Here is a 26,419-nt window from a genome sequence, read left to right on the forward strand (position 1 = left end):
AGTTAGCACAGTAGCCACTGATGTTAAACAGAAAAACAAAACAGAAGGAAACATTTTACAGAGGAATTGGTGTCTTTTCATGGTGAAGTGGTTGGCTTAGCTTTGACATTCATTTGAAAAAAACTTCTTTCGGATGTTAACCTTGATGCAACTCCAGCGTGTTTCTGCCACTTCACTTATGAAACTACTCAATTATTTCCTGTACATCTATATTTTATAATCTTAACCAACCACTAGCACACAGTAGAAAAAACAGCTGTGTTGTACAGGTGTTTGTCGAGATGATTAATGTCTGCTATTTTCACTTCACTAAATAATTAGTCTGGCAATGTTTTTTTGTTTTTTGTTTTTTTCCTGTCCACAAATACTACAAAATCTTAGACCCAGCCCCAAGCCCATTTATTCCTACTGAAGATATAAATCTTGAAAAGTGAGTCATTTGTTAAATAAAAGGCAATTTTCTTAAACAGCTGGGTGCTGTAGTTTTCAGAAAAAAACACGAATAAACAGAGCATTTATTGGGGACTATTTTCTGCCACATATTTGGTGGGCAAATCAGTATTTTCAGCAGCAAACTACAGTATGTTCACTGCAGAGAAGGTACAAGTCAGCAAATGTAATGATGTGGCTCACTGATGTGTTTTTAACCATTTCTGGACAATAATGAAGCCCTACAGCACAGAGGAATGAGATATATCTGGCTTCGGAGACACAGATAATACTTGTTAGGTTTAATGGTTTTGGTCTTTTCATGAGATTTGTTGATAGTAAGAAAAATACAGAATGCAAGCAGTCTTATCCTTTAAGTAAGACACATATAGTTAATAAAAGGTGTTCTCCAATATACTTTTTTGTTCTTTCTAACAGACAAGAAACTCACTCTGGAAATGTAATTTCCATTTATCTTATTCTCCAGGAGTGCATAAAAGCTGTTACATTTCAAATAACCTACAGTGCCTGAATTAAAACCCACTTTAAATAAGCATCAGATTCCCTTTAATTTAATCATTTATTCTTTACCCTCTTTCTAACGTGCACACAGAGAAAAAGGCTGAGTACTATTAATTATACAATTATAATGAACCATGGGCACAAACCGAGGGCTTCTGGCTTGTGTGCATCAAACCCAATAAGGGGATCAAATTTCCGATTAGCTTAACAGTGTTCTGCAGCATTCATCAGCTAAAATATTCAACTCCCACACACACTCACTGCTCTCACTCTCTCCCTGGCTGCTCTGGCTCTGTGCCTGAGTCATGCAAACTGTTATACACAACTACATGAACAAGGAAAAAGAATTTTTTTTTTAAACTAACTGCCATATTTGATTTTGATCTGTACATGGGGAGCTTTGTCATTTAATACAAGCATGTAATGTATGGTCAGCTTCTACATGGACACTAATAGAGCTAATACGTATTTTACACATTTTCTCATGCAAAAATTCACTGTGGCGAGAAAGCAGAGACACTATATCTCCAGATAGTCAGACGAGTTAAAAGTCAATTTGTCTCCGGGGGGGGGGGGGGGGGGGGGGGGGTGTCAAGGTAGAAGAGTGTCAAGTGGGGTATATTCCATTATTACATTTGTTCCTTAACGTGCTCCAGATTGCCTTGAGGGAAACAGGGCACAATCAGTGTGTTAGCCCAGGCTCAAACAGTGGCATATCAATTCCCAGACAACAAAATCTCATTTTGGAGTTAATGAAATGCACCATGCCAACAATTGTCTAATCAAAACTAAATGCTTTTCTGCAGCGTAACATCATTAGAGTCCATCAGCTGAAGTAGGCTCCGTGGTGTAACGGATCCCTAATGACGGTAGTTATCATCACCGGTGACCTCAGACCTTTTTGCATCAGACATCGCTTCCCAGTCAGTTGCACTCTATATCTGTCTCATTCATAGGAAAGCTATCTAAATAGCAAATTGCGATATAATAAATTGCTACTTGTCCCGACAGTTATACTCAATTTTCCCCCCATCAAAGCACTCATCTCAAGCCTGGATAACAGACATTAACCACTAGGACCGGCCAGCAAAGCTGCTGATAACTCATCCACATACACACACACATACACACACACTAGGGGGCAGCAGACACTGAGCCCTGGGGCAGTGATGCAAATGTATGTGCAGATAAAGTGAATCCCCCCTTTCCTCAGCCCCCCTCACAAGCTCCCCCTGGTTGATCTGCGGGTGACATCATGTGACCGTCAGGGCCTGTCCTTGCACCTGCAGGTGCTGTGACACTGGAAGTGCCTGTCCTCCTCGGAAAACACGCAAAACCTGGGTCCTTTCAGCTCGACCACCGTTGGCATGGCAACAGAACCTGGAGAACACACAAGAGTCATTGACCAAAAGGGACCAGACTATTAGATCAATGGTACTCTATTGTAACCTAGGTTTTAACCCCCACTGCTTGTGGGATGTGAAAGGTTAAGCTCTCACTCTGTGAGACACAAAACGGGTGAAAAAGTCACAGAAAGGATCGGTTCAGTATTGCAGCATGTGTTTTGCAGACAGGTCAGCGGTAAATAAGGAAGCAGATGCCTCATTTGCTTTAACAGCAGAGAGAGATCTGTGCCAGCATCTTATGAAAAAAAAGTGGGAGAATATTTAACCTCACATAGCTACAGCAGAGACCTTTTAAAATTAAATGCCAAAAAAAATCCCTCATATTCTTACGTGTTAGCCATTGCACACATGAGAACACAAATGTAAAAGGCACTCTGCCGCTGTTTACAACTATAAACATACTGTATGTGTAAACAGAACTGTTCTGTTTGTGATAATTACAGTGTTTGTGAGGAAGTGATGCGGAGGCTACATGGGCATGATTGCCTTGTGCCTCAGCCTTAATGCAGTGTCCCATGGATCAGAAGGGCAAGAAGTGCAACTCCTACCTACTCAGCTTTCCTTAAGAGGTCCTTTTTATCTCAGAGCATCATAATGTGACACCCACACACTGAAACACCTTGCACAAAAAAACCCCAACAACTCAAATGGCTTCCACAGCTGTTGAGAGTTTCAAAGAAATTCTCTTTCCCACGATGTTTACAACAAATTCATCAGTGATTATGCAAATTATTGATTTCATGTTCTACTCATCAAACAATGAGAATGCAGTGCATCAGCAGCCTGTTGAAACGCTGCATTGTAATCACAAATGGCCAATTTGCATCTACTTTGAATGATGTGAGGATTTGACTGCTCATTTACTACAAAAACACAGTAATTACATCACAGATTTTCTCATTATTTATTGAAATCATCTTGAATGTAAAATAATACTGTAAAATTAAATTAACAAAATAAATTGAGAAGATAAACAATAGTCTATATGTTGACTGATCTCAGGACTAAAAAAAAAAAAAAAAAAAAAACTTAGAAGCTTTCCACATCTGTAAACACCTTTCAAATCTAACTGTGCTGCAACTTAGTGCTGCTTGTGAACACATTGGCAGTCGCAAGCCAATTAACAGTAAGATTAGCTGACATTTTGGATTCATAAAACCCCTGAGCAGCTATCACGGGCTGGAGGAGCTGAACTCGAGGACCCAAATAGCCATTTTTAAAACACGAGTGTAGGGTTTTACAATCTCAAAGCGCTATATCAGCACCTCCTCCCAGGACACACCCGGAGTGCATTTAGGTATTAAGCAGAATTTAGCCCCCTCTCGTGCACTACTTAATGAGCTCAGTGCTAAATGACTACAAGAGTAATTACGCACACATCAGCCCCATGCTCCGCAACATACTGCATCCACTATACATCCAACAACGGCACACATTCAGACAGGATGTAAATCAATCAATCATAGATTAAACTGTATATTTGTTGAAATCTGATCATGTTACTATAAAGAGAAATCTTATCAATGCACATAATACATATATCAGTGGGCTTGCAGCAGCAGAATTTCTCATTGATCAGCAGTTAGGGAGTGTGATGTGAGCGGCTGTCTTGGCAGAGGAAAAAATTATAAAGCATTTTGTAACAGAAAAACTGCCTCCGCACACCCAGGGGTCTGTGTGCAGAAATGAGACATTGATCCATAATTGGAAGCACTCAGTCATGAAATCTAAAGACTAATTAAAGAAAGAGAGCTTTAATGGCTTTCATTTACATATTCAGTGCCTTGATTCAATGCTGCTCAGCGACTCCAGCCAGTGAGAGATGGAGCGTTGATTCAATACTGCTCAGCGACTCCAGCCAGTGAGAGATGGAGGGTTGATCCAGGAGCTGTGAAGGGTTGAGCTAGATCACACCGTGATAGACTAACGACAAGTGTCTGAAACGTCTGACTGCATCAGCGTGAGCCGCTCTCACAACACAGCTAAGATGTGACTGTGGCTCTGCCAGACACATCATCTGTGAAAAATATGCAGCTACAGTATGAATAAAGCTCTTTTAATGACGGTAAATCATAAATATTGTCTTGGCAAAAATGGCAATGAAGGTAGTAAGGAGACTGTTTAACTCCAGAGATGCTGGATGTCTTTATAGTGTGACCTCCACAAGCTTCTGGCCCCCTCAGTAACATTTAAGGTTATTGAATGTGTGTGTGTGTGTGTGTGTGTGTGTGTGTGTGTGTGTGTGTGTGTGTGTGTGTGTGTGTGTGTGTGTGTGTGTGTTTACGTGTACAGGTTCAAGGTAGAAGAGGTGACATGTACAAAGTGTGGCATCTCATCTGGAGGCATGAGCATGTCCGCTGGGCCCGCTGTGTTGAAGCGCTCAGGGTCCAGCTTCTGATACCCTTACGGCCCACTGAGGTTTACACACAGCCTGATTACATGTCAGGGCTGGTAAGTCCTGCTGGAAAGGCGTCGGGCTGCAGCAGAGGAATGCCTACTGTTGCATCCTACTTTTCACTGCATGTTATCGGCTGGGCAGAGTTCTGCTTTCAACCTGTTAGGCTAGGAATGATAACAGAGGACAGCCAAAGATTGCTTGTCAGTGTTAGCATGCACAGGTGCTGTAGTACAGACAAGAGGGTGTGTAGATGGTACCTTTTCTGTTTGTCTTCTGCTTGATTGAATCTGCTTTTGACTTAAACCAGAGCTGTCCATTTGTGTTCCGTGTGCTGAGTTTATCAAGATCCTTTTCTTTGGGCATTAGCAACCCCTTCTTGTAATTCTATTTTCCGAGTACTACTTCTACACCTTTCTCAACAGCCTAGGGCCTCTTTTAATAGGCTCATTTAAATATTTCTCTTGTGCAGGTTGGAGAAAGGAGACAGCCTCAGTGCCAGACCAGACATTTCTTTGAGTGGAATAGGCTTTGGTATAAAAGCCAATCATCTTGAAGGCCAAGCTAAACTGAGGTTAATTGGAGCCAACCGCAGGCCAAGGTGTCTGCAGCCTACCCAGTTAGATAAATCTGTTGGGAAAAGGTTTCTGAGTGTAATCTGAATGGTGATATTAAAGACGAGCGAAGCTTATTTTCACTGTTGTGCTGTTGTTCATCAGAGGCTGAGTGATGAATGAGGGGAAACCTCACTGCAATGCAATCAAAACTGAGTTCAATAGACACAACAAAGATGTAATTAGAAGAGAAACAACCACTATTTTGCCAGAATGCCTGTAGACAATCGCATGTTTACATCTCAGACCACTTTGCCTCCCTGGCTGAGTGCTACCTGCAGTGAGCACAGCCAAGTGTTTTGATCCAACCGCAGATCTAATTTCACTAAAACTGCATCTGTCTGAGTAGTGTCCATGTTGTGCTCTTTTGGGGCCCTTTGTTTCACACAGAAGGATCTATAAACAAACCCAAAAGCTGCTGATCCTTCACAGAGGAAGTCTGTTTGTCCCATCCAACTGTGTAGCTAGCTAGAGATTTGCTTACTGACGAATAGGGGCAATATATTAGGGAGGGAAACAACCTTACTAGTCTATTTATTTAGTTATTTGTTAAACTTAATTTTTAAAACACAGATACAGCTGATAAAAGTCATTACTTCTCTTCCATGTGGCCAAAGGAAAAAAAAGGGCATGAGGGGACCTTTATATTACAGCTCCTAAATAACTGTGTAAACATATGATGTATCAATTACATTCTAACTGGGTATCTACCAGCATGTAAGGGAAGGATACATGGAATAAGGGTTAACACATTTGTGTTTAGGAGCTGGAACACACTTTTTAATTACACTATAAAAGGGGTGAACAAGATATTGCTTTATTTCACAGTCTACATGCCCTGTACTTACACTGTGACAAGCGAGCTCTTATGTTTTTGTACTCTCACCAAAAGGTAAAGGCCAGTAGCTGAGATGGAATTACTCGAGCACTTTTTTCCAATATTTTTTATGCCGCACATTGTCCAATAAAATGAGCTTTTTCTCTGAGTGACTGTATATGTATTCAGCTGCTTGATAGTTTATGATATGGTGAAGCAGTTCGGTTTTACCTTAATATCACGTTTTAATTGTCAGATGGGTCCCAAAACTACATTACTGTTCCCCAATATTATATACTCATTTTAAAACATACAAATAACTATTTAAAAGTATGGCCATAGCAATCTGGGGACACACTTCTTATTAGCTTAGCCTCATTTTTTATTCTCTAATACTGTACTTTTTTTTAAAGGATATCATAAATACAAAATAAACAAGGCCATAAAGTTTTTCTCTTGTACATTTTGGTCTGCTGTAGGAACCTAGTGAGTAATTTGCTGACGCCCTGCTTTATTCAAAATTGCATGATGTCATTTGTTGTCCCTAATCTAAAAAATAGATTTAAAAATGGTTGCATGTAAGCATGAGTACAATTTACACTTACAATAAATTATTAACATCCGTCTGGATATTAAATTATGTCCATATTACGTACATTTTGATGGCAACATGATCAAACATGTAAAGTTGTTATAGTGGAACTTAGCCAAAAAAAGAAACATCACAACACAAACAAATCTAGATATAATACACACTGGTCATTTTTGTTTTTTCAAAGACAAAAAATAATGTTTAATGACCGTACAAATAGCACTTATTTGTTCTATTAAGTACAAAAACAGGTTTACTATAAGTACGAAGATAAAAAAAACAAAAAAAAAACAGTAATGCAGCCATCCAAACACTGGTGGCTACAGTCTAATCCTCCAGAGGATTAACCTCTAAGAGCAGGATATTCACTCATAAACCTTTATAAATCTGAAACACATGAACTGGCAGGGACACATGCAAACCTCAATCTGTCTCTTCTCTGTACATACACCATAAACCACATGGTGCTGGACACAAAAATATGCTGATGGACAGCATCAGCCATGGCGTGATTGAAGCGAATGCCTGCTACCATGCAATCCAACATTGTTGACAAGCTGTTTAGAGCGCAGTATGCATAGGTATGGTGTATGAATATGTCTGAAAGGGTTACCTTAGCAACTTCATTCTCACCTGGTGCACTTGTATAGCCTACAGTTCATATCAAATATTCCCCAAAGAGTGTTATTACTGTCTGATTTGTGAACTGGGAAAAAGTGAAATGAGGCCCATTGGGACATTATTTCCCCCATATTGTTTCCTTGGCAATGGAACAGAGGAGAAGCCTGAACAGTCAGATGTAATCGGGGCTGACTGCTGTAATCAGCTGGCTGTCCTGGGAAGGTACAGAATATGTCACATCTCTGCTCCGGTCGTGATAAAGGAAACCAAGCCACATCTTTTCCGTTAAATGCAATTTGAATGTTCTTTTCTCATCAACCTTACATTATGGCACGTAATAACACTCCCAGCGTTCACTCAGTCTTGATAAAAAATGAGTGTCAGGAGAAGCTGTGACACGTCTAGGCTGTCACACAGGAGCATTGATTGCACATTATTTCTATTATTAAGAGATGAAAAAAAAAGTAGAGCAGTGGAGACAGTTGCAAATAGTGCCAATGAGGCTCCGGTGAGTGTTTACAGTAAATGGAGGCCATGGGGAATAGGGCTGATTCATTATTAAGGATGTTAGCATTAAGACTGTCAAGTTAACATTCCTGTTTGCCCCTAATGTAATTGGGCTATTTCATTTCAGCCTTGATTTATGCAGCATTATACAGCATTAAAGCCTCCCGTGTGTGGCCCATTCGCAGGGCTGCTGTACCTCAAAAAACAAAAACGATCAAGATGGTTCAGTTTGGCCTCACAGAAATAGCTCTGTTCTGTCAATGTACTTATGGTTAACATTTTTTCTGGGGCCTTGAGGACTGCTATCTTGGGCCTTTTGCTTCATTGCAATTTTGCAGTAAATGTCACAAACGATAAATAATTATGTTCTCTAGACTTTGAAATTGAGATGAACTGTGAGGTTCCTGCCAAATCTCACCCGTTATTACATAGCTGTATGGTTTCCTTCCCCTCTGGGATCCTAACCATTCACACTGATGCGATTTACAAGCCCGCTTGTACAGAAAAGTGTCTTTGGAGGAAAATAAATGTATGGTGAATGGATTGATTAATTACGTTAATCCTGATTCTATGCAGATTTGATCTAGACAATATAAAACAGGTCAGAATGAGGCTGTTTGACATTTGCAATATATATATTAAAGAAGATATTTAAATCCATAGTGCATATGCCACCCCAACCCCACCTGCTCCCACTTGGACTGGCTCTCTGGTCGAGTGGCTATAATGAGTGGACTGCCTGCTGTCCCTCTGCTGGGTGTGGTTTGGCGGATTAATGAAGTGGTGGCTCACAGGGGGAGATCCATCTGCACCCAGACAGTCTTAATGAACTACCAAGGCCCAGACATAGCACTTTTACTGAGGCTTCCACTTATGGCTTATGACATGCTGAGGAAGCAGGACTGCTTTTGTTTTGAATAGGCTTGCCATTAATGGTGACAAAGTGAACTTTTCAATCTACTAGAGTGCACTTCTGCCAATACTATGTGTACTGCACATAGCAATTTTGTCCCTTCCTATACGGACTCGTTTTGATTTCTTTGATTCACTATAGCACCATCACCATGAGAATCCCAGGCTGTCAAAGAACGAGTGCCATGTTCCCTTCTGAATATGACGGGAGGTTAGAAAATAATCTGCATATATTTTGCGGCTCTAAGTGCATGCTTACTGTAAGACTCAGGGCTGTCATCTCTCTTCATGCGGGCTCATGTAAAGCACAAGGAGTCTTATGTATAAATAAGGCAAAAAATCGTATAATTTACCATAAATCTGTTATTCAGTAAGTGATGCGTTTCGGTAAACTATCCATTCACTAAATCCCCTAAATTACTGTTACTATATCTGTCATGATTTCTGTTATTACATGACAAATATGCAATTTGTAATGTAGTGCTGGGATGAAGTTAACATCAGGTAAAAGGTCTGCCTCCTCAACAGCTGATCCATGTAGACACATAAATAATACAAGGGGTAATAAAAGGGGCAGCATTGGCTACGTATTGCCAGATGAAGCTAGTTAGCCTATCACTACTATTATAAATGCATTTCAAATGTTGGCCTATTTGTTCTAACATAAGCCTTGGATGCTTAACATAGAAAAACAATACTTGGACATGTAACATAGTGGTTAGCTATATGGTTTTATGTTGTATTTCTTAGCACTTTGCTTTACGTTGACATTTGGCTAATATATAATGCAAGTTTAGCTAGGGAAGCTGGAGTGGAAACTTCCCCACATCCAATACAGACCCAGGCAGATCTGCTATGATTATATACAGGTTATGCTAGTATCTTGCCCATATAAATATTATGTTATAGCTAATAACATGCCATTTGCATTGGGACATAAAGCTAGTAAGCTAAACGTGTCAATTTTTGCAGCTTACGTTAGAGCAGATTTTACAGTTCTGTTTTTTATGTAGTGATCTTGTTTTTTTAATCACCAACCTCGAAACTTTTTGATATTGAGTACCAAAAAATGTTTGGTCTGAAATTCTTTATTATTCTGTCTGAAAAATGTTATCTGACTGCAGCTTTACTTGTGATGCATCACAACTGCAACCGATCTCACTATTCTTTAAAACATCTCACGAAAAAATCCTGGACAGCCATAACTCATTATTGCATGCTCAATAGATTTCTTTCACTGAATTAAAAAGAACTGGCATCAGCTGTTTGGTGGTGTTTCCTTCAGGGTGAATTCAGCTCTGTTTTTCCAGTCAAAAGCCAAACCCGTCTTTACACTGTATAGCACCCCTTGATGAAAAACTGTCACCTCGGTATTAGGCTCAATGCTGCCAGTCAGGGAGAGGCAATGTGTGCAGGTTTGTAATACCATAGAAAAAAATTCTAATGTCTGCAGGGCTGAGAGACAGATTCAAAATGTGTCAAAGCTCTGAAGCCAATGTGGTGTTTGATGAATACTACAGAAAATGTTGCATACTGTTATTTTAAGTTGTAAAAAGGATGATATGTCAGTTTGAAGGGTGCGTGTGAGTGCACAACAGCAATGTCTATGTTATTCATTTTTGAAATGCGCATTCACAGAGAGGAGGGTGTGGCTGTGGCATCAGCTGTGAAAAGGAGGAAGGGAGCGACTCAGCTGGCCAGACTGAACAGCTTCAAGTGATTGACTGAATCTGCACATACAGTACACCTGACCCATCAGTAACGCTGTGCTTTCATGCTCGCGATGGTGCTGGGCTCCAATCATTGCACCCATACACAGGCTTCTATTAGCAGTCCCAGAGACATTCAATAACACTTACATCCAGTCTGCAATCCAATGTCCGATGGTAGTGCCAACAGGCCATTTGTAGAACGGCTGACAGACTGAGCTTTGATTCCAATTCCAGCCCTAGAGTGTGTGTATGTGTGTGTGACAAGATGAAAATCCAACCTCACCGCAATCATGAGAGCAGTTACTGATGACATATATGTTTGCTGGTGTCGTTAGCTCAGTTACTCACAGCTGAGCACCATGGGCAGCTGAGCCACTGAGTTTTCTTTTGATGTGAAAATGATTCACATACCGGCTGAGATAGCCATTTTCGAAACAAAACATTATATATATACTTTATATAGAACCTGTCAAAAGTTTTATATCAGGTGTGTCCAAAGCTTTAACTGGTACTGCATATACTGTACACATTTTGGCAACCACAAAGACATTCAAGAGCAGTTAGCCTTGAGCCTAATTCTGACTTTTCAGTATCACCCCAGATTGGGACTGAGAAAAAAACCCATTACTGCATACATGTGTACAATTTCAGTCAGTCATGTTGTCGTGGGAAAACCATTCAGAACACTGTGTTCAGAATTGGTAAATCACCCTAAAATTGATATTTTATTTTATAATTCCTTCAGCTTTCCATCTCTCTGACCAGATATGACTGAAGATGCTCAGATAAAGAAAGTAGGTTACTTATTAATAATAATAACAAGCTGGGAACACCATAAGGCCAAATGACATAATATAAATGCTTATCTTTGAGTGAGCGGGTAGAAAATCCATGAAGAGTGTGATCTACTTTAAGGTTTTTCAGCTCAGACTAGAAGTGGACTGCTAGTGAGAGTAGGGTGAAATGCAAAGTCTGTTAAAGATAAGGAGAGGGGATGTAAAAATGATTCCAAAATTGTGGAGGTTAAATAAATTGTACTTTTAGAAAGAGTTGTACGTGTAAAAGGAAGCAAAAAATGCTGTACTCTCTGAGTTTGTAACACAGAAATAACACATCCAAGGTTAGGAAAGCCAGCTAACATAAATGGAAAATCACGTTTACCCTATTAAAAATAAAAAATAAAAGAACAAACAAGATCCATATGTGTTTGACCTATACAGCAGTCACACACCTCGTCATCTTCCTATCCTCAGGGAAGGAGGAGATAGAAGAAAGCTGACTGAATGACAGCTCAACAGATGAGATAGCTATGTCTAATCCCCTTCTAAAAGAGCTTCATTGAAATGACTGGGACCGGGGAGGACAAGACGAAAGAAAAATTGGAGCATTGTGTATTGTATAGCTATCATGGGGCGTCTTTGGTCTTCTCTCTGAAGTGACTTTGACAGCTGTGGGGATTAAGGAGCAGTCCATAGTACATGGCCCAAACAGCAGGGATTAGACTAAATATGCTCACTCTTGTCTCTGGCTCCTTCCCTTAGTAAATCAATAAAATGTGATTTTATTACAGTTTGAGTGTGTGCGTGTGTGTGTGTGTGTGTGTGTGCGCGCACGTGTGTGTGTGGGCGAGAAGGTGAGGTCGTGAGTCAGAGCAGAGAGAATAATACCTGCATGAAGGAGGAGAATGGCTCCGGAGGGAAGGAGGAGCCAGCTGCCAAGTGTTGCTGCTCACTGCTGCAGTTTGCTGAAAGCTCCTTTTTATGTTGTTCAAGATGCTGCAGCTCCACTTAGAGCCAAGCACAAGCAGTGGTATATTAGATCCATGGGAACATTATTTTTTAAAGGCCAGGAATTCAACATGGATAAACTTGGTCAGCGTCCTCACAAACTCTGCTCAGCAAGTAGTGTTGTGGGATTTTAGAAGAGTATTTTATTCCACCTTTAAACATGCTTATTTCCATGAGAATTCAGTAAACTGTTGACAAAAAAGAGGCAATGTGAAGTTCAGACCTCTGGCAAAAATTATATAGAACTTAAATCATAGATATACCTTTCTGACAATGATTCTCATAACAGACATTATTCCCTATAGTGGCAGCACAGATACTGTGGTCAATAAAAAAGTAGATGGATGTGGCAGAGACAAACATAATCAATTATTATCAGCAGCTGAGTTTGCATCTCTATATATTTGCAGGCTTCCAAATCCTTTTTATTTATATAGGACTGAGCTGTCAAAAGTTATTACACGAGTGAATGGAAGGTCTGGAAAGAAGTTTCAGTGCGGAGGCGACTTCCTGGGGCAGCTCATGTTTGAAACGGGTTGCTCAGAAAGTCAAATAAAGTCTTACAGTATGTTCTCAGAAGTGAAAATATTGAACCCACGTAAAAGCCTGCCACTGAGATCTGAGCGTAACCATCAGCAACCGGCACGGCAAATCTCAGCTGCTGATCTGAATGTAGCACTGCGGTATAGAATAACAAATTACTGCATGAGATGTCTATTAAGGAAAATCTTTATTAGCAGCTCCTGATTTTACAATGGCAAGCACAGTTATCTTTGTTTTATGTGCTGTAGCACACTGTAATCATTCCTTGTAGTAATCCAGTAATAGCAGCATGTCTACACAAATCACAGGACCACCAGAATGAAATTACATGTGTTCCATACACTCTCTACACTTAAATAACCCCTGAACAACTTTGATTATAAAGTAGCGGACTATATCAAGTGCTCTGTTTTCTCAAGGCAGTGGTTTAGAATTTGCTAAGTGGAATGGAAGCTAATGAGCAAATAAGCAGAGCTTTCCCAAACCCAATCTGTCTCTAATCCATAAAATTACACCTGTCACTAGAAAGTTAGATTTATTAAAACTACTTCCTGATCTGAGGAGGAAAAACCATTAAAACACACAAAGGCCTTCAATCAGCTCATAATTAACACAACAACCTTTTTCCCAGCGCTGGCAATCACTTCCCTATCTGCCAGATTAGTGTAAGGACGTGCATACTGATAGGAAATGACCAAAACAACTTTAAGGCACTTTGAGGCTATGGCAGAAAATAAGTATGCAAATAAAAAGAGAGCGAGGAGGAGGGGATATAGAAATAGTCTATTAACTTTTCCTTCCCACAGTGGTATCAACAGACACTTCCCATGGCCTTTATGTCAAGTCAAGTGTGTCAGTTCAGTAGGAGGACTATCACTAAGTAGTCTGTTTTTACAGGACTACTTTGAAACCTAAACTTACCATGAAGATAGTGGCCTGTGGGAGGCTTTAGCCAACCTACATTACTGAACAGCTGTCAAAGCTGGTTTGATGTTTTTATTTATTATCAATCAATTTATATGATTTTTCAGTGTATTCACTTGAAACATTTTATTTTCATATTAACAATGGAAGAAATATAAATAATTATAACCAAACTGCAGTTCCATTGAGCTCTAGCATTCTGCTGAAAGGGCTAAAACAGAGCTTTTATTTGCATATTTTAGCTAAAAAGATCTGTTTTTTGGTTGTTAATTTTTTTGGTCGGACACCAACCTTTCCCTTCACTGCTGCTTATTTTTTGTGAAAAAGCACTGATATACCCATTGTATGTGATCCGCCCAGCACCAGACAGTCAAAGCTAGCTAGTGAGACAAAGTCAGCAATTAGCAAATTTAGCAGCTGAAGAGCCACATATTTCCCTCAGGAGTTGTTGAAAAAATAAACAAAGTGAAAAAGATCGAAGGAAGGAGCGAATATTTGGTCTTATATTTGGTGGCCAGAAACCCAACTCCTCATGTGCAAATAGGCAAACATACAAAGGTGACAGTATGTAAGTATTGTGTTTAGCTTGTTGCGCTGCCTCATAGTAGCCAAAAAATAATGAACGCACGTTTAACTGTTATATATCAGTTAGCTTGTGAAGTGAAGAGAGATCATGTAGATGTTAATACATTTTTTTGCTTTTTACTTTGAACACAGAGTGGAGATGTCACAGATCTGTTGGAGACATATTCATATCCCCTTATCACTTTACTAAGGTAACAAGGTAACTTGATGTCCTCCTTTAAAGTGAAGTATTTAACTGCTGACCTTTGCTGGTCATAGCCGGACTCCTTGCGGCGGCAGTGGAGAGTCACCACGCGATGGCCTTCGCTCCTCACATCTTGGCTGACTATCCACTGAGTGGGATTGCTGGGACGAGCTCCGAGAAACGCCACTCCCTCTTTCAACTTCACTCTGCGGAGAAAGGAAGACGTGTGTTAGCATATAAGGCATGAATGATTCTGTTATTAAGAAGATCCTCATTTCAGAGTCATTGGATGTACCCAGCTGATCAATGTATGGCAGCTGCGACCAGAAAGACAGTGATTTTTTTCCCTCCCTAATTCTGTCTAGCAATACATTATCCAGATGGTTCACTGCACTGTCTTGACTTCAAAAGATGTCACAGCTGTTATCTTGGTTTTGATCACACCGTTTTCGATTTCCCAGAGGACAAGTAGCTCCTTTAAACATGTGAGTTATCCTATGTGTTCCACTGGTCAATCAATTAATCAAACCACTTGCAAATTTAATGAGAAGTTTTTGCATCCGGAATAGTCTGATGCAAAAAGTGTTTATGTACTTTTTTTTTTCCTAAACCTTAATTATTTTTTATTCCAAGTAGTACAGAGTCATATAAATAAAAGAAAACATACAAATATAACTTATCTCTGAGACTTTGAGACCTGTCATTCACGGTGAATGTGCTGTTTGTCATAAAATGAAGGTATAAGTGGGATGTGACCATCCCATTATGGCGCTCTCCTTTACCTCCCTCAGTAATAGATTCACTCTCTCGCAGTCTGAAAAGAATATTATGAAAAGGTTTCTTTCACTTCGACAAAATTGCACCATCAATATCCTTGGCTCAGTGGACTACAAAGGAGGAAAAAGTCTATTGAAGGGAAAAAATGAAAATCTCCCTTAAAGGTAAAACGTATTGTAAAGTATATTTGCTGTACAATGACTGATCTTGGGTGAAAGTGTTGACATAAAATATATTTAGACTAATGTTCTATAACATAACGTGGTCAAAGGCCTGCAGGATTTTGTATGAGGGTGACAGCAAAGTTCCAGGATTGAAGAGAAGACTAAATTATAACAGAAGGGCCAATCACTTTCCCTATCCAATCCATACCAGGTTGACAGTTGAGACCAAAGATAGGACTTTGCTTTCATCTTGAATTTGTTGCTGCTCTTAAACATCCACTATGCAATTGCCTGTCTGTTTGCCAATGAATACATCTGCCCTCTCCAGTCAAGTCTCTTTCTTTGATGTGATGTCTTATCATGTTGTGAAGGGGGTTATATTCGGAGGGAAAATTGATAATATGACAGATGGCATGCTTCCCCTCCCTATAGGAATAAAGATAAACACTACACGTAAGGGTCACTATGTATGTGTTTATGCACACATATGTATTCTATTTGTGTATGTGTGCATGTAGTCGTATTTTTGTGTTTCCAGGATGATTTGATGTGTTTTTGCCAGCTGCTTCCCTATCTAACATGTGTGTATAACTGAAGGCTTATAGAGGTTTATACATTACTCCACAACAAGTCGTTTGCCGTGACCAGAATACAGAATATTAGATGAGATTTGGGTCTGTTTAGGCGATCAAAGAATGATAAATTCTTGCCATGACATGAGAAGTATGGAAGACTACACATTAGACCATGACCAAATATTACTGCGAGCCGATTTTGATGACTTGTGTGACATATGGTAGGTGATTAATAAGGTTACTGTTCCATCATCAGTATCAACAAACATTGGGTTTAACTTGAGTGAATGTGTAGGTGTGCACTATATATGTGCAGGGGGGTGATGTCGCATCCACAAGTGTGACTGATTTGGTTATCTGCAAGTGAAAAGCAAAACCTATCCCCATGCGCTACTATGGCTCAATGTCACAGAATTCGTTTTAACATTGTCAAACTAGGAGAGAGAAGACAAAAGAATTCCGACATGCGAGTCTCAGATACTTCCCAGATTTGGTTGACCTCCACCATGACATACTACATGGGATCAGACAAGCTGTTGTTGCACCTGAGGCATATTTGTTCCCGATGCCCTACATGGGAGAAAATAACCTCAGTTTAAGTTGTTTAGGCTTAAAGACAACAACATATAAGAGAGAGCCAGTGTTGGAACTGAGGGTGTGAAGGGTAAAAGAGCCAGAGTTTTTACCAAAGAAGGACTATCTAATAAAAATATGCTCTTGGCTACATTATGGGAAATGCAAGATTCAGTATTTCTGAAGCTTTACAGCATACATACAGTATTATAGTATTTTATTTGAGTTTTGGCCATTATTTCCATTGGTTTTTATATAACATAAGTGGAAAAAAACAAAAAAACCACATTGCATATTGCATTAATTGTTATTTAGTGGTGTGTTATTAGTATAATTATATGATCATTTATTATTTTTATTGGATATTTGTTCAATTTGATAGAAGAATACATCTACAAATTTTCCCTACAACAGTAGGATCAAAAGCCGATAATACAAAGCAGCCATAATATCTTATATATGTGCAACTTTTAAGGTACCTAGTGTTAACAGTGTAATTGAATGTTATATGTCTTAAAATGTTATATTTTTATTCATCCTACTTTGAATCTGCTTGATAAACATATTGGAACAACAGCTCACCTCAGCCTGACTACTTTAGACAAGACAGGAAAAAGCAGCTACACCAAAAAATAAATTACAACACTTCATCTTAACCTTGTCCAAGTCCTGGAATACACAGAACATCACAAAGAATAGCTAACAATGTCAGTCCAAGGCTAGATTTTTTTTCAACTAAATGGTAGATCCCCACTTTTAGCCAGAATGAAAAGAATTGCTGAGGAGGAATTTACTGGCGGTGAGCATATAACTGTAACACAAAAAGCTCATGCACAGTCCTCCTCGGTCCCGATGGGAGCAGCCGGGTCTTGTATCTGGTTTCTTTACACTTCAGTGATCGGGATGTCTATCAGTGGCTTCCAGTGCGGCTTCAGGCTTTTTAAACACAGTCAAGTCTTGGAGGGGAACCAGTCATTACTCCACTGACCATATCCAAACTCACAGAGCAGTTGGAGTATGGTTGAAGTGTCTTTTATTGACTTAATGGTCAATTTGGCCTCGTAACCAGCCAGCATAGGAGTCTACTGCAGGTTAAATAGCAGTCATCTAATGGAAGTAACAAGATTCATGTATTGGATTCATGTTGTAAGTTCAACTGGGGAATCAAATAGTGCATATTTTAAAATATGGCAGCCAAGCAATCTTCATATTAATCAAAACTAATGTTTAGTAGAGACCATTTATGAAAATCAATTGTGCACTGTAAAAATGTGTTATTTATGCTTTAGATAAATCAGCATCAGAATCAGTTTATAAGCCAAGTATGCAAGCATTCAAATATTGTGTGTTGGCATTTGTTCCCACATAGAATATTAAAAAATATAACTAGAGTAAGATAATTTAATAATAATAAAATAATTTAGAAATACTAAAATTAGATGAAAATCTAGAGAATGGAATAATAACAGTTTCGTAATGGGATATTAAAACTTTAGATTACATATTGACTGTACAAAGGAAATATAGATTGAGATACAGGCCAAGATATAGTGAGTGCAAAAAATAAATGTAACGTGTAATAAATAATAAGGGACCATGCAGAGTTACAGTGACTTGTTGAATATGCCTATGTATATGGGGGCTAATTGTTCAATACAGTGCTTTAAAGTGCATCTCTATATTTGTCTTAATCTTTTTGTCTTATGTGCACATTTACTAAATCCAGACTGTTTCACTCTGTTATTTGGCTTTGCAGGACACAGCTAGAGTAAAGTCAAAGGCAAACAAGACCAAAAAAACTTCTTCTCGAAGTTTGACAAGTTGAAAATGAAGGAGAAGGGAACACTCTATACCAATGCACCTGGGCTCTCCTCAGTCTCTGAATAGGTCTCCTGTGAAGCCACAGAGCTACAATTGAAGCTGAATGTTCTGAATACCAAGCATTACACAACTACAGGCGAAGTAAAGAGACGACGATGGAATGGTGCAAAAAGGTAACAGCGTTTAGCTGACAGTTAAAAGTTACACGAGATCCAACTTCTCAAAACTGTCAGCAATCATGAGAGAACCTGACAAGTCTTCATTGGCACTGTAGTAAGTCTGAGCAGAACTGAGCCGAAGAAAGAGACGGGGTGCAGATAGTGCAGAGGCAATCAGAGAACCCAGAGTGGTCCATTCGCAACTCTAATGCCGTTTCATGTCATCACGACCCTTTTCTTGGATAAAAATTGAGGAAAACCATGCTGCAACCAGTGTGTATTCTAGCCTCTTATTCTTTCTTTCTCTCACTCTCTCGCGACGCTGTCTCTCTACCACCCATCCTCCCTCAGACCTGATTGTTTGCTCGGACTCCTCAGGGGCCTGCCTTAATAAATAGTGATGAGATAAGTAGGAGAGCTACTTCTCAGCTGGGCAGTGAAGGAAATAAACATTTCCAGGAGAAATCCAATAAGGTCAAGGCTGGACGATAATGGGAGTCCCCAGCCAGTGGTCTATGTCCCGCAACCCTGGCAGCACTCCTGTTACCTCAGTGTCGGGCTGCTCCCGGTTCACACGCATCACAGGGTTGGTGACCTATTCTTACCATTTTTCTCCGCTGACTCCACCGAGGACCATATGCATCCAGAATCATCGGCTACCCGAGGATGCGTTTCCTGTTTTATTGTGCCATCCCGCCTACATAAACAGTGTGCAGGGAATGCAAGAGCTCAGTGGGGAACAGGGAAAAAGAGAAGCTGCACTGTGGCAGAATGGCAGAGAGACAGCGGGAGGACAGTACTTTGTGATGGGTTGTGGTTGGCGGCTAATGGAACAGTCTAAAAAGCATTGCACTTCTCTATGAGTCTGCTGTTTTTCGTAGATTATAACTGATGCAGGAGCAGACACTGGAAAAAAAATACACATGCACATACAAAGTGGCAAACATAAAAATAAATCAGGCCAAACGCCTACACTCCAATCCCAAAGTGTCAAATCAAAACTGATTTTTTTTTCTTCAGTATTGTACAGTAGGACACAAAACTTTTGCAGTCGTAAAAATATCCAAAAAACGATTTGTACTGCTTTTTATTGTGTGAGATGGCATGCGTGTCCGTGGGTGCATGCAGGGGTAAGGTTTTTTTTTAAAGAAGTGCAATATACAAAATTCCGCCCCACTAGATGTCACACCAGCAGCTCAGACCAAAACAAATACATGCATCACTTATTCAATAAAGTTGAAAAAAAGATAGCAAGCTACATCCGAACACACAGCTCGCGAACCTCAGATCTGACTGTCAAACTAGGAAGTGCTCATCAAATATGAATGAAGGTTGTGTTACTGCTTTGCCCATTTCTCACCTCAAATGCTTTCAGACACATATTTAAGTGAACAGTTTAGCTGTGATATGAGAAAGTTTACGACCCAGGGAGGACAGCAAGGGACTATAACATGCACTAACATGCACACTTGGCCAGACCAGCTATCAAAACAATAAAGAGAAAAGCTGGGATTACAACACACACAGAGGGAGTGTTACTTCATTCGCTGCTCAGGTCACCATTACTCCACTATATCTTTACATCTGAAGGGGCTGAATGTCCTATATTGCAGCTTTAATACATTGTGGTATTATTGATGGATTTAACACCCACTAGCTATTACATCATTAAGTTCCATTATGTGCTTGCTTGTTTATGAGTGTATATGTAATGTATACATTTTGAGCCATGCAGCGGCAAAGCCCAAGTGATGGCGTGGTTGGTCCACCACTTAGATCCACCCTGAAATATCTCAAAACTGTTACAATAGATCACTATACAATGTTGTACATACATTCATGATCCCCAAAGGGTGAATCCTTATGGCTTCGGTGATCTTCTGAAGTCACAAAGTTTCAGTTATCCAATGAAATATCTACTGTGGATTTTGTGTATGAAGAGAAAGAAAATAAATACTGTATGTAAGGAATATAAGACATAAAAACAGTAACAAAGAAAAAGAGTAAGAGAAGAATGTTGGGGAAAAGGCCCAGTAACTGAGTTGGTGTGTTTGCAGGCACAGAGCGTGACTGTGCAACCTGCACTTACTTAAATCAATCTGTTGTGCTGCTCATCTCGACCATCCAGCAGAGAAGGAAAGGCAGTGCGGCGATACTAAAGGCTATAAAGGCTACATGAGACCAAAATAACTTGCAGCACCACGGTGGCTCAGAGGTTTCAAACAGTTAAAATCATCATAAAATGCTAATTAAAAGACAACAGCTAAATTGATTCAAATGTAAAGTGCTGACAGAGCATTTTGAGTCGATTTATGAAAGCTGTGATATATTCATATGTCTGGGACAGACCTTCAATACTGTCTGTCAGTATGGTCAGGCAAATATAATATCCTCACTCTATCAGTCTCACATTAGCCCTTTCTTTCAGTATGAATTATTCATTTGCTCACTTTCTTTAAGCAACATTATGTCAACATGAACGGTAGGAAAGCATTCAGGATTCCCCACCTGTATCCATGTAAATATTATTATTTAGCTTTTACTTGATATAACAAGGAAGTGCTACAGAATACCAAAGGTGTCTAAAACAAACAGAAATTGCAATGTAGCTTTTGCTCATGTGTCAGCTGGTGAGCGAGTAATGTGCTGGTACCACGCTCTACCTACAGTGGCAGTCATTTCCCCCACATGCCAGGAGGAACATTTCATTGGCTTTTCATTTCTGAATCACACAGCAGAGATTACTGAAGTACCCATTGTTAAGCTAAGTGGCCATAAAAGAGGGGGGGGGGAGCATTTTGTATGGAGATCTGTTTGCCAATTACTCCATCTTTTGTGTAGACATGGTGTGAGCAACGAGAGGGAGCACTGAAAATCCCATATGAAAAATTCATATGATTGCTATCATGAAGTGCGGTTTTGTGGTGTTCTCACAGAATGTGTCCACCTAATTGGATTTTCACAACATTCAAGAGCACAGCAAGAGAAGGAAACATGCAGAATGAAAATAGGAAGCAGGGAAAAATAAAGGATACTGAAATGGTAAGATTTATAAAATATTTGCACAGACACCCTTCTCTTGTTTCATTACTCAAATGGGGTTTTATAATTAAACCAGGCTCAAATTCTGGGTTTGTGAAATGGTTCTTCCAACTTTTCAATTGCAATATCATCCCTTGTTGGAGGATATTAAAGTGCATTTGAGAAGAGCTGATTTAGAGTGAGCAGGTATTTCAGCTCAACAAAGCCTGCTGGAAAGTGTGTGTTTTCACTGATTCCTGCACCGGGGGCAGGCAGCTGCAGGCTAATCTGCAGATGAACACATGTTTATAGGCAAACGCAACGCCTTTCATTCTGAGCACAACAGCAAACACTCTCAAAAACTCACACGAGCACAGGAAAATGTGCCTAAACACACGTGCGTAAACACACGTATGCACACATGTTATCATGGATGCTTGCACATGTATGTACACATCAAATAAACACTTTAACATATACTCATAGGAACAGGCCTTTGTTAAGCTGTGACAAAGAGATAATGTCACAATGTTGCCTTTGGCAAAAGAGATTTACCCGTGCACTTGTTTTCCCTTTTGCTGCTCCTTTTCATTTTATTTCTAGTTTTGAGAAAAATGGGAGGAATAAATAGTTGCATGCCCAGAGGATATGGCAAATGGGAAGCTATATTGAAAGCTCTGTCTCTGTTGTTCACACATGGATGTCTCATCTCTGGCTCCATGTGCTGTGTACATGAAGGTGAACAAGGTGAGGATCCTGAATCATAGGGTTACTTCAGCTGACTTTGTCAAAGACCATCTTGTTTAAAATGGTTCTGTAAGGACGAACTCCTCCACACAGGGCTCTTGAAGGTGGAGGGCCTAAAAGGCATTTAAAAAAAATGTTGTAAGTTGTCTGTGTTCAGAGCTACAATGTGTTACCATAGTTACTTGGTACAAAGTAGTTTCAAAACATTCATACTGTATTTGCACATAACTGTAACAGCAAACTGATAAACTGCCATGATTATTTTGAACATTTAACATAAATAATAAGGTATCTATTTCTATTTTTTATCATTTATAATAAAATATACTTTGATGAAATGAAAGGTTCTGCTACTTTTATTCGATTTTACAGATTATATATCATTATGAATGGGTGGCTATACATCGACTGATAATAGCACACTTTACGCCTCCTCAACTCAGCAGTAGACTGAAGACTGAAAAGTTGTGGCTTAATCACTGTCCTTACTTCTGTTGAGAGCGCTGCAAGATGAGCAATCTTTCCATGTAAGCAATACTTTTTAACATCTGTTTTGTTTAAGTGTTCAGTACATGTACAAATAGATCTTAAACACTGAATTTTCCACCTCAACCATCACCATTGTCACTGAAAGACTCAGTAGTTTTTAGTTGTCAGCTCAGTCATGGTGCACTGTACATTACTCCCAGCAGTCATGATAATTTGTACTGAACTGAATGTAACAACTTGAACAAGCAACAGACTGAACATACTACTGAACAGAATCAACGCTGAAAGTCACATGTCAAACCTGATGTGTTCATTTAGCCTACTGTTGTACGTACTTAGTGCATCAGTGACTGCAAATCTTTAAACTGAATTGACTGAAATAATTCCAACTTGGTAAGTGATTTGTTATTTTAATTTCTGTGTTACATTAATGGAAAACAAAACTATGCAAAAATGCAATTTCAGAGACGAGGTTGGTTAGGTGGCACTTCATTTTGCTTGAGTTTAAAAATCTTTTCCAGCTGAAACCAAAAAGCATCCAGTCTGCCACCTGTGGTACACCAATGCAATATTAATGTAACAGGTGCCCATCAACAAGGTAGATGACGGTCATACAGCCTGACAAATGGAGACCTGTATGCACTGACACGCTGATGTGATGACTGGCATGGTGGCACAGTCAGAGTAGGTACTTCAGGGATAGCACTTAGTATTCAGCATGGCATTGGCTTCTTAACCTTCCCCCTGAGCCCAGGGTTATTTACACCAGCCAGTAGCTTCCTGCCTTCTTTCCCACATCCCCTGATCCCTTGCCCTGCCCCCACGTCTCCCCTTCCCAAGGGGGTACGGGAGTTGGTAAAAGATAAGCTTTGTGTTGTGTCAGGGGCAACTGACACCAGTTCAACAACATGAGGATTTAGCCTGCAAACAGAGAACTAATGCCCTGCACGTGTGGGGAATCTCTGAAACGCACCCGCACCCATCTGCTTATGGATACCTAAACATGAATGGAATGGCACACACGCATTCTTGTGCAGACACATTCACAGAGTGAAATAAGCATAACTGAGGCACTCAGGAGTTCACACAGAGACAAGCTGGCACGTTCGCACGAGCAAAGAGATGCATATGCACACACACACACACACACACACACACACACACACACACACACGCACACACACACACACACGCACACACACACACAATGAGGTAATGAACAGCCTGCCGCAGTAAACAGCCCCCGGCATGGCTTACTCTAATGCTCACAAAATTGCTTTTAATTGGTGGAAGAGAATAAATCAATGCAAACCATGTTTATAAAACTGGCAAAGGGGAAGAGGAGAGGAAAGAGGGCAAAAAAATGACCAGAGAGGAGCAAATGCTGGCTTGTGTGGATCATCAGGCAAGGATGCTCTAGAAATAAAAAAATATTGCAGCACTGTTGTGTTGACAACTCTTTTTTTGTTTCCTCTCCAAGGCCTTTTGAACTACTCTTACAAGTATGTTGCAGCTTATCATAAGGCTGGTAGAGTCTAGACCAGTGCAAACTGCAGGAACACATCTCCACACAGTGACTCAGTAAGCCTGATATGTACCAGAGAATCCTCAGAGAAAGAGGAGGCCCCTTGGCACCCCAGAACTCGCCTTCCTCGCCCACAGCTGCTTTGATGAAAATTAGCTGTCAGTTATCTGATCGACACACCTTCATTTGCGGCTCACTGACCTTTGCCGAGAGAGCAAGGGAGGTACAGCCCACCCACCTTGCGCAGAGATTGATGCGCTGAGAGATAAAACAACAACAACCTCAGAAGCTTGATGAGATGACACAGCAAAGAGTTCAACCTTTCTGTGAGTAAGATGAGACTGGAGTCAAGAGGGCTGCGTTATAGAAAAAGATGCAGTTATGTGTATGTAGTGCATCTGTGTCTGTGTGTGTAATGAACAGCAGTGGTTAAGAACCACTACAGCCCAAACTACAGGCAAGAGGGACACTGCTTTAATGGAGACGAGTTAAATCAAACTCAAACAATAAATTATAATCTCCTGTATGTCACTGTCTTGTTAACAAATGCTCATAAAATGAAAATTGCACCTGCTCCTTTGGCCACAGCAGTTGATATGCCTGAAAATATTCGATTTGCACTCCCCAGGTAAAATCCATTGAAGCCAGCCGGTAACATCAATTGAATTAGGGCTGCTTCTTAGAAAGCGTGGATTCCTTGCTCTTTCAGTTGAGTGGCTATGCTGACACCTTGTTTGCAACCACAAGGCAAATAGGATTAGAAAGAGACAAGGGCCGCTAATGTAACGACACAACTTTTCAAATCATGCAAAACCACAGAGAGCCACTAACAGCCTAATATAGCACAGAGATAAAGTAGTGCAGTCTATTAAACCCCTAATTTGTATCTGCAGAATTGGCAGCTAGATTATTGAAACTCTGTCATCCGACCTGTATTTGTTCATGAAGAGAATTAGTTAGGTTGAGGACATTTTCTTTCCTAAAAATCCCGAGTGTGAACACAAGACTTCTTGTTACTGCTGCACAACAACGATCTTCCCTAATTATAACATTTTAAGAACATTTTTGGCTACTTGGAAGGAGCAGAACAAGCTGGAAACACAACAGTGACATGTTATAAACATGCAGTGAACATGTGTCAGTTACAGTTGTTCAATCGTCCAATATTCACCCTCCTTTTAGCTCTGGTTTTTATCTCCGACCACTCCTACAGGAAACATATGTATAAATATATAAGCTAGATATTTCACTTCTAAATGTTACATTATTTTCACCAGTTAGTCACTAACTTAGTCAGTGTGCCTTGTGGTGCTGGGTAAGTAGTGAACAATGGGTTTATCAGCTGTTTTTTGTTTAACTGCTGCCTGCTTTGGTTGGAAATTAGGTAATACTGGGATTGGTGATACTGAGCAAAACACTAAATGTGTGGGCTTTAAAACCAAAACAAAGAAAATGGAAGACACTAAAATGCTTTGCAGAGCTGAGGGGAAATGCAAACTCCGATGATAATTCTCTGTGGATTCATTAAGGCAAGCAACACTTTTCATTCAGCTTTAAGTCCACTTACTAACATTTTCCAAAGCTTCATTGTCTTGCCATCTTCTCCAGGGAATTGAGTTTGGTCAGTTGTCATGGAAATGGCTCTATACAGCACAGTACAATATGGAAAAAAACTGTATACAGACCTTGAGTTAAGATCAAACCAGTGATAATCACTGCTAGTCAGTACTATCATTGCATTTATGTGGTGGGTGTGCATCCAAGTCGTTGCAAATAAACACCCTACGTGAACTTGAGATGAGGGAAATAATTAGTCTTGATTATTTCACCTGCCACGGTAATGATGATGTCTGTGACAGCAATACTAACAGCACCATTGCTACATTGGGAGCACAGATATCATGTTGTTGATGTTTTAGGCTCTTGTCCCAATCCTTGTGGTGATGTGAGCCTGCTACAGTATAAAATACTAGACTGTAATTGGCTAGCATCAAATGTGTCTGTCATAAAAGCTAATAG

General features: G+C 39.9%; 1 protein-coding gene across 1 annotated transcript in view; it reads right to left on the bottom strand.

Moving 5' to 3' along the window:
* si:dkeyp-14d3.1 (transmembrane protein 132C) overlaps nucleotides 1-26,419 on the bottom strand; it is a 91,645-nt gene that overhangs the window by 38,733 nt on the left and 26,493 nt on the right. Inside the window, exon 3 of the mRNA XM_062417176.1 lies at nucleotides 14,610-14,756. Coding sequence (XP_062273160.1) covers nucleotides 14,610-14,756 — 147 coding nt within the window. The remainder of the gene's footprint in view (nucleotides 1-14,609; nucleotides 14,757-26,419) is intronic.

The sequence above is a fragment of the Scomber scombrus genome, chromosome 4 (genome assembly GCF_963691925.1).
Source record: "Scomber scombrus chromosome 4, fScoSco1.1, whole genome shotgun sequence".
Taxonomy (NCBI): domain Eukaryota; kingdom Metazoa; phylum Chordata; class Actinopteri; order Scombriformes; family Scombridae; genus Scomber; species Scomber scombrus.